This window comes from Dermacentor silvarum, chromosome 5 (genome assembly GCF_013339745.2).
Source record: "Dermacentor silvarum isolate Dsil-2018 chromosome 5, BIME_Dsil_1.4, whole genome shotgun sequence".
Taxonomy (NCBI): domain Eukaryota; kingdom Metazoa; phylum Arthropoda; class Arachnida; order Ixodida; family Ixodidae; genus Dermacentor; species Dermacentor silvarum.
Genome location: NC_051158.1, coordinates 97,682,017 through 97,691,677, shown reverse-complemented (window position 1 = coordinate 97,691,677; position 9,661 = coordinate 97,682,017). Strand labels below are relative to the sequence as shown.

At 44.9% G+C, this 9,661-nt stretch overlaps 1 protein-coding gene across 1 annotated transcript in view; it reads right to left on the bottom strand.

The window, feature by feature from the left end:
* Window positions 1-3,882: 3,882 nt before the first annotated feature.
* The window catches only part of LOC119454256 (sodium-coupled monocarboxylate transporter 1-like), a 106,801-nt gene continuing 101,022 nt past the window's right edge, over window positions 3,883-9,661 (bottom strand). The window contains exons 11-13 of the mRNA XM_037716231.2: window positions 9,041-9,108; window positions 5,076-5,162; window positions 3,883-4,053 (exon numbers count right to left, since the gene is read on the bottom strand). Of these exons, the coding sequence (XP_037572159.1) occupies window positions 3,883-4,053; window positions 5,076-5,162; window positions 9,041-9,108 (326 nt within the window). The remainder of the gene's footprint in view (window positions 4,054-5,075; window positions 5,163-9,040; window positions 9,109-9,661) is intronic.

Here is a 9,661-nt window from a genome sequence, read left to right as displayed (position 1 = left end):
TGCACAGTGACAGTGAACTTCTCGTAGGGCAAATACTAGACAGTACTCTAGGAGCATAAACTTACATGAGTGTAGCTGAAGGCCACTGAAGTATTCACACCATGAACAGCTATGACTAAGTAACAGTCAGCATTAAGTTGATCATTTTCAGCGGTGCCAAGCGAGGGCAGGGCGTTGGCCAGAATAACTCGGTTAATGCGCACGTTTATATATACATTACCGCCATGGCATTACTCCAAACGTGACCCAACCTAATGACCGTCACATGTTCACCAAGTAGTACGTAGCCTACAACGCCTCCATAGAAGCGGCTCCCAGCGAAAGGTGAAAGCGAACAAGTTAGCTTGAGCGCCCGTTTATTGCCAAACAGTTATTACGAACGAAGGGCTTTGTGGATTCCGCTCCTTAGACCATCTCAGAAATCTTTTTGTAAGGCTAGAGCAAGGTATTTGGCACTACTCAATTGGAATCGATTTCGTGGGATCACTAAAGGCAGCCGGGTAATCTGTTGCCGTTACTATATACGAAAGAGGACACTTCACTTCGGCTTCAGAGGCCAAAATCAGAGCAACTCTTAATGCTACACTTTGTACACGGGCGTCACGCTTGTGAAAAATGAAGGGTGTGCGAATACTGAAATTTTTTAATACGATTCGAATAGCGCATGCTTTTTTATTCGTATTTATTCGATATTCAAAGTTATCAAGTATTCGTGCCTTTCAAATAATATGAGGGAGAGCCGCAGTTCTTCCAGTCTATAGGCAGAACGACGGACGAAAGTGTGCGTTCTTCCGAATAATTGTACTGCGAGAGAGCCGCAGCAGTTGCCCATATGAACCATATCCTACAGACGAAGCTGCACCGACAGTTTCCTATTGTTAAGTAAGCATTCCTTACCCCAGGCAGCCCACGAAGTTGCTTCTCGATTTACGCTTAACCACACGAAGCAGTAATATGCAACTGAAATGCAAAGTGTGCACTTATGGACGCAACGCGGCGCGCATTTCACATCGCGTGGCTCGATCGCGCGCTAGGACGCCCGTGTAGGACATGTTTCAGCAGCAGATAACAAGCGCTGGCGTGGTGCAGTGGTAGAGTAGCTGACTCCCGCGCTGAGCTTGCGCAAATTGATAAACACAATTTGATTTGTGTTTTAAATAAAAAAAAAGAATTTCCAGTGCTGTAGTATGGCATCTGGTAGTGTGATGCTGTTCCTCTGGCAATATGCTCGTTGTCGTGGTCAGCAAAATACGATCAACATTGCTTTCTTTCGTGATTTACAAGTTTCTGAGTAGACCTGAAATCTAGCTGTTAATGATATTAAGTCTACCAGTTGACGCGAAGAAGCATGTTTATGCCAAACTAACTCGAAGCAACCATTTGTCATTGTTTAGAAAATGGGAGGGAAAATCGGCATTGGATTCCATATTCAAAGTTTGTTTTTCTCAAATAATCGTTTTCGATTTCATTCGAAATACTCGCTATACGAACACATTTACTAATGATAAATACATTGTCGCAGTTGAACAGCACCTGTTATTACAACTGTTCTCTTTGTGTATGTCACCCGAAAATACCCTTTGTAAAGGGAGATATTGCGAAATTATGGCGCTTTCACCATGATTTCTTGCTAATTGAGTTCGGTAATGAGTTTTTGATCCCAGCAACTGTGAAAAATAGCCACTACCTAACTTGTGACTCTGTTTGCTAAGCAAGGTTATTTCGGCGGTCTTGTATAACGCAAAGCCTGCGACATATGGCGGTCGGAGGCACAGGTACGTTTCTCGTGGACGTGGCCTATCGCAACGGTGCCACATTCTCGAGAAAAATGACCACCCGGAAATTGTATCCGTGTACCGCGTTTATAAGTGCGCTGACAGACGCTAGGGCACCTCGTACATTACAACTGTGGAAGGTGTTCGTATCCGGATACCTACGTACACATATTTTGCCGAAATTCAAGGGCAGAAGGTAGTCCCACTGAATATAAAGTAAACGTTATCGAAGTAGACAGTTCTTTTAATGCGAATAGCTTTCTTTGTCACTTTCGCCCATATTCGCTGTTGGTGTATGGTCAGTCTCGGCAAGATAAGCGTTCGTTTGTTTGCTCATTTCGGCTTACACCGACAATTCTTTTTTTCATCTGATTAGGTTAACGTTTCAGAGAACAAGAACGAGACATGGCTCTAATAGAACCGCTAAAGACACAGAGCAGCCCAAATCGGCGATTGCTTGTTCCATCACGACGGTGACACCGCATGACTTACACAATCTAAAGTCGATCGACGACGTTAACGGCGATGACTAAAGTCGATAATTGGACTAGTTGGTATCTAGTCACACCGTATGAGGGAGGGAGGGGGAGGGGGCAGCGCACAAAGACACGACACAATGCCAGAGAGGAAACGACACAAACGCTGTACTCGCAACTAATGTTTATTGAGGAAGAAAGTAGTCTTAAACATCCAAACCAGGGCACCACCACGTGACACAAAAACCGTTCTTTTTTTAACAGAAAAGGCTATTACGCAAACATACTTCTCTGTTTAGTTGAAGTTACGCTTCCACGTTTATGAGTGCCTTCCAAAAACGATAAATCTTCATTGTGCAACATGACCGAAGGCTGGCGGATACATGTGTCGTTACCTTTGGCCGTGTGAAAACATTTGATAATTTACCTGGTCAGCTGATCGACATGGTGTGAAAGTATTTGCTACGACGGGGTGGATGTCTCATTTTCCCTTTAATTACTTCTCTCCACCTAGCGGTTTTCCGATCAACTATTGCGTCAAACACTTGCCTTTGCTTCGCGTTGTCGATAAATTCGACTTCGCGCTGCTATCAGCTAGCCGCCTCGTTAGCTCAGATGGTAGAGCGGCTGCCTCGGGAAGGCAGTGGTCCGGGGTTGGAGTCCCGGACTAGGACGAATTTTTTTTCAACTGTGGGGCTTTTCTTTCGAGGAACCCGTATGGGTTTCCTTTGTAGCAATTGCTACGATTGGGTGGATGTCTCATTATCTCCTTAATTAAGTATTGTAGTGTGATGGGATAATTGCAATGTAACGGAACATGGCACAATGGCCTCTCAAATAATTATTTCTGATTCGACGCCTTTTTCTCCAATAGCCTTCTAATATTGGTAAAACGTTTTCGGGCTGCGCCTACTTCGCCTGTCTGTCACGCGACGTCACAAAATCACGAAAGCGCACCGCGTCACAGTGACGTGTACGCAGTAAAGACGAATAAATATGCCGAACAAAACTGAATTGTTTCGCTAAATAGCTGGAGACTTCCACGTTCCGAAAGGAATAAAAGATGGCTGCCCGCCGATCGCACCGGGGAGCTGCCGGAGAACATGCTTTTATTTGGGTAAAATAAAAAAAAATTCGCGCGCCAGTATAAGATTATCGAGCCATCTCGGCACGTATACGAGATCACTCTGCCAACTCTTCTTTGCTGAGGGTACGTTCTGGCGCCATTTCTAACCTTCCGTTGCACGCCGCCGCTATTTTCGTCTAGCCATCGCAAGCTAATTAAGAGGAAGCGGACCAATCACTGACGTCGGCACCCCCCTCCTCATCCGGTTATCTGCTTTCACTGTGAGTACACGGCCCCATCGAAACCCTCGCCACTTGAGCCTGCTTCTCGCCTCTTGTGAGTCAATCAGGTCAGAAAAACTGCTCAATGTGAGTAATGGTATTCGGTGTGAAAGAAAAAAAAAAAGTCCTCTCCCATAAACGAGGTGCGCGTTTATTGGGCTTTTCAAACAACGCTGCAGGTTACCGCCCGACGCTTGCGTCGGTGGTTGCGTAAATATGACCTCAGGAGATTGTAATAAAAACAGATTGCAATATTTTTACGTTATAGGGCCCCTAGTTACCTTTCATTCATGGAATTCTTCGACCCCTTCTGCGGGATCGGTGTCATTGGTCACAAGCGGGCACCGGTCCATCGTCCCGGCAATCACAGGTGGAGCAGGCATAGCCGATAGTCCTCTGCCCACGGCATGCCACAACTGCAGTGCACAGGCCAGCAGGCATGCCAACGCTGCACCCTGAACGAACGAATATATGTGGTTCAAGCAGAGTGGTACGCTTTATTTGGCATCAAGTCTCAAGATGTTTGCGAAACATAGGGCAAGAATGTTTAGATTGTCGTGTTTTTAGAATTCAGAAACTATAAAGGAAATAAATAAGTGCAAAAATCTACGGGAAAAAATTCATGGCCCCCTTACGTGGGAGCAGTTTGCTGAAGAGCATGTTGTATTTGAAAACTTTACGAGGGCAAGGGCTACATAATTTGCTCGCGCTCTAAATACTGCTTACTTTTCTGGGGGGCGTACAGCGGCCCTCAGAATATTTCTGAACACGGAAAATGAGAAAAAATTAAATTTTCGCGCGACTTCACCACAGGGTGTGAAATGCATGTCAGGAATGTGATGATTGTACGGAGAAGCATCAACTCTACCTTTCGGTTGAAAGACCTGTGCCTAGGCTGCGATTAAATTTACATTTTACTCGCATCACGAGTTCCGAAAACTTTTGAGTGAGGGTGTATATTTGTGCCAATACAATAGTAGAACAATGCATTTCTTTTCGTTAACGCTGCGCGATTGGTGCTTTCTGGTCACGAATAACATGCGCGCTATCAGTGTGACATTGCATTCTCGACATGCAGTAGAGCTGTAGAGTTTTCAATCAAGGTAACAAATAAGACCGATATGAATATTGGTGTGGGACTTCTCACAAACCCACTAGAGCAAGGCTGGACATACATTAAATGCCCGGATGTTTGCACACACTTCTTCAGATTCATTTTCCTAAATATATGATTGCGGTGAAAACAAACCAAGAAGCGACATTTTATATCACTGTTTCGTGTTACATCTTGTCATTTTGCTTTGATCTTTTGAAGCGCGCTTGACAACCGCACTTAGTTTCTCGAGAAAGCTGAGTCCCAGCGTTGCTCATTGTCCTATACGCTGGCAAATGTCCTTTGTTAAAATAGTATTTAGCAGTGTGGTCACTTAGAATACTGGAATGAGTGCCGAGCATAGGAACGCAACACGTGTCTGACCTTTGCGTTGACCCACGGCGACGAGATCGCCAGAAGAATGAGGCCAGCAAACGGGCCCGCAGCGGAGGTGTATAAGGAAACGAATACCTTCAAAGATGAAAATAAAAATGAAAGCAATAGGCACGATCACGAGATACACAAAGGCAACGAAGAACCTCCCCCGCCCCCCCCCCCCTCACACATACACACACACACACACCCCAGAGCGCTAAAAAAGCGCAAGCCATACACACAACATAGGTTTGCGTCGCTTCGATATTTTCTTGTGTCCTCACGACTACAATAGTAGCGAAGATGAAGGCGTTGTGCTGCAGGTGCTTCATAGTGCCTCCGCTTGCTGTGTTTAAGCCTCGATAGGTGTGTGAAAAACGCTGCTGTGCCCAGTTATTGGCTTGCAGTGATATTTTGTGTTGGTGCTGAGGCTTTCGTGTACCTCGGAATCAAGCAACCGAACACTGCCGTCCATCATGCCTGACGATGCCAGCCAGACTGAGCCTCCGGCATCGTCAGCTTTCGTTTGCGCGTTGCGTTAGTGGGATTCGGAAAATTTTAGGGATGAGAACGACGCGGGAGATTGGCTGTCATCGTACTAACTAGCGATCCTCCATAACAAATTGGGAAGAGACCTTGAAGCTGAGAAACGCCATCTCTCTTTAACAGGAGTCACCAATTTGTAATAAAAAACTGGGAAGCCGACCTTAGCACGTGGGCCCAGTTTGAGTTAAGCTTCATATAAGCCTTTGTCTAACTAGCCATGCGCAAGCTTCGTGCATAACAAAGGTCACTATGTTGGTCACAGGAACCTTGTGGGACGTTATCCAGCTCCATAGAGGATATCGTAGACCTCTGCAGACGTGTCAATACGTCAATGAAGGAGGCAGACCAGGTGCCCCAAATCATGAAATTCCTTGCCGACGGCCCGTTTCATATGCTCCTGGAAAAACACCTTGGCATGGTTGACCTCATCCATCTTTGCTCAAGCTTCCACGAGCTCGCCAGGCAGCGTATTTTCAGTCGGGGACTGTCTGTACCTCACGAAGCTCTCGCGAGCATCACCAGCGCTTCTTATAATGACGCCATCATGTTCGTTATAAAGCAGTTCGCTCAATCTGAGGTGGCTCGCCAACTTTCTTCGCTATTTTCTGCCGTTCAGACTCCGCAAATATTTCGTTTAAACCATCGGCGTGTAATACGGAGCGAATTCCCGAAGCTCTATATGAGATAGTTCTATGAGACCCGACCGATGCAGGCCCGTGTGCCTTATGTCCCGACAACTGAGCATCTCACCTACAGCGAATCCTTACACAATAAAATTTTATTAGTTTAGATTCATACACACAGTATATACCCTGATCTGTTCAAGCACCATGTGTTGATTAGATAACCAGGCAGTTGGTGGAGTAGGATACATAGTTCACAAACAGAGAGAGAAAAATAGTTTGAACACAGTCCGTACCGCGGGCATTGTGCGTAGTTAAATTCTGAACATGTACCAACTCCGTTTTCTGTTTAAATGCAACTATACCGCCTCACTGCGTAATATTTACTGTACTTTACTTTGTGAACAAAGGGGATGGTGGTTGTCTTTCTGCTGCTCCTTGCTGTTGTTTTTATTGTTTTGCCTTCGCACCGAAGCTAGCAATGCTACTGGAATAAATTTTCGTGACCGGAAAGACGCATGCACAATAAATGCATGCGCAACACGATAGAAAATATATCTGCATCAATCGAGCATAATTATCTGTAATAGGTGCGGGATTGCCAAGAAATTATCAAGTGTTTGCTGATTGTAAATATTACCAACGTCGACGAATGAAATGATTGCTATACGCGAGTTAAAATCCTTATCGGAATAAAAGCTTCTTCAAGTCAAGTTGTTATACATTTCCTAACATACTAAGAAGGTATAGTAAAGTTAGGCAACTGTGAGGGTCATGAAATTATCAGAACCGCCATGTTGGAACGCCAGGTCGAAATAAAACTCTGCCTCTCCCTAGCCCGATGGCGGACTTCCCAGACCCTGTGGGGTAACTTGAAGTGTTTGTGTCACTAAGGGCAAGAGTGGAGTGGGATTGGCGTTATAGCATGCTACGGGCTCCACTACAAAGCGTTTAAAAAGGGTAAAATCTTCGTCACCTGCTCACTGTAACAAAGGCCAAGAGAGATTTTATGCTATAAATTTACACAGAAATAGCTGTATCCCTCTACAAGACGGTGGGAAGATTGTGGGTATTACTAACTGCTTTACTAATCTACATTATTTACTAAACACGGTAACGAGCCCGAAGCGAAAGCAGCGGTGCCGCCGAACGAGAGAACACGTGGGCAGCGCTTCGAGGGGCGGAAAATTGCAGCGCAGAGGCAATGACTCCTAGATAACAGGCCAGTGCACTCTCCTTTATGACGCCATGCTACTTGGACCGAAATTTCCATTGCCAAGCCTGGCGTGACGAAAGCGGTGACGTCAAATTCACCACGGCTTACTAGGGTGCGTTCGCATTATATTCTATGGCAGACGGGCAACGTATACCATGACATCACGGATCGAAGTGCACCAGCCTTGTGCAATTGCTACTGCTATTGTGCTCTAGCCAAAATCGGGAGACCGTTCAGAACACCGTAATGGAATGCGAAGGGATTCACCCAGTGAGACCCGTAGGTAACGTACACATTCCAGAAGCGCTTGGATTTAAAGCGGAAAGAAGCATCAACCGTTGATCAGTCAAGTAAAGCACGAGACGTTTATGTATTGGTGAAAAAAGCCAGGGAAGAGGTGGATATGACCAGATGCGTTGCAGGTAGACAGAGAAGTTTTGAGGAAGACAAAGGGGATGGATGGAATCTACACAAAAGTGCCATAATGAAAAGCATATAAGCATACCTGATTAGCTCAAGCAGGCTAGGTGACTATTTGCCAGCGCCCCGTTTCAAAGGGGATGCCAATAAATTATCATCATCATCCTAATTACTGGATTCGGTAATGCTAAAACAATAATATTTATAGTGTGGTGGATCTCATACACCTTTAGCGCCGTAATAATAAAAATGGCTGAAGAGGTGTACAGTCCAGTGGCTGGATAGTTTAATAGTGAATGCGCAAGGATGAACTGGTTTACCCGGCGGCGTTATTGAAACCCCTCGGATTTAGAACAACACGGCATTGTATGGCGATTTTTCGCGAAACACGCATTGAACTCAAGAATGCTTCCTTCTTTAAAATTGAGCTTTAAATCATAAGTTCCTGTCTAAATACATGAAAACGAAGTCGTTTTGATCGGCACCGTCTCCACGGAATCCGTTTAGGCTTGCTGCATTTAAACGAAATTTTAAAATGCACCAACTAGTGTAAGACGTTGCTTTTATGTTTTCCGTCAATTGTTTAGCAAGAACTGCTCAAAATCAATAAATAATGATTAAAAAATAGAAGATCAAAATTACAACTCTACAGCTGCGCAAAAGCAAACAATATGACGAGTTGACACAAATAAAGATTAAACTAAATTAAAATGAAATATATCTCTGATTTGTAACTAGGACATTTAGAAAACCCTCGTAAACATTAGAACAATTTCACGTCAATTGTAATCTCGTATAGCAACGTTATGCGCTTGAGATGCTTAAACAGATGCATTTGACACAAACGCAATCTTAAATTTTGGCGCAGAGTTACATATTTGTACATCTTAAGCTTTAATAGTTTTAAATTCACGAACTGCAAAAAAAAAAAATTCAGGCGCTAAATCAGATACGTGCTTGCTACCTACAGTCGGTAGCAAGTATACCTTTGTCTCCTAAATGCAACACATTTATGTCAAATTGGTTCAGCAGTTGTGTAATGCGAGAATTTCTGCGAATGGCGCCCACTAGAATTGGGAAATCGAAGTCGGCCCCACGGTAAGGCATTTTCTTAATGGCAAACAAATAGCACACGGTCGAGAAATAGGTTAGCAACACTTTGTGCTTACCGTTGTAGCCGAGCCAACATATGGCACGGCGATTGCGAAGAGCGTCATTATGGTGCCACTGGCCAGAGCTGAAAAAGATAAGTGACATTTTAGTACGCCAACCAATGTAATGATATATAAATGCATTCTGTCACATTGCTATATTGGCTGAGGCGCATATGTTTTTGCTCAGCCAGGTTTGTCGCAAGCACCTAGACCCGTGTTGTTTTCACTGGAAGCGCCGGCGGAACAAGAAGAGAAGAAGAAGCGTCGGCGAGCACGAGAGGAGAAAACGGGGACTCTCGCCTGTTACCAGGGTCTGCACGGCCCGTATCAGTGCTATTAAAAGCCTTTCTCCATTATATCGACGGAATCGAGTTATTCTGCGGCTTCTGTATGCCATAATTCCACAATTTTGGTGCCGACAAACCCTTTCGAAGTTGTTGGTGTTGACTTCGCTGGACCTCTCCTAGCACGCGCAAGACGGTGACGCCAAGTGCTACGTTACCCTTTTCACGTGTGCCGTGTCGCGAGCAATCCACCTCGAACTCGTTTCAAGTATGACGTCCGAATTATTCATATTGTGCTTGCGGCGATTTGTCGGCCGAAGAGGACTACCCTGCGTTATCTATTCTGTCAATG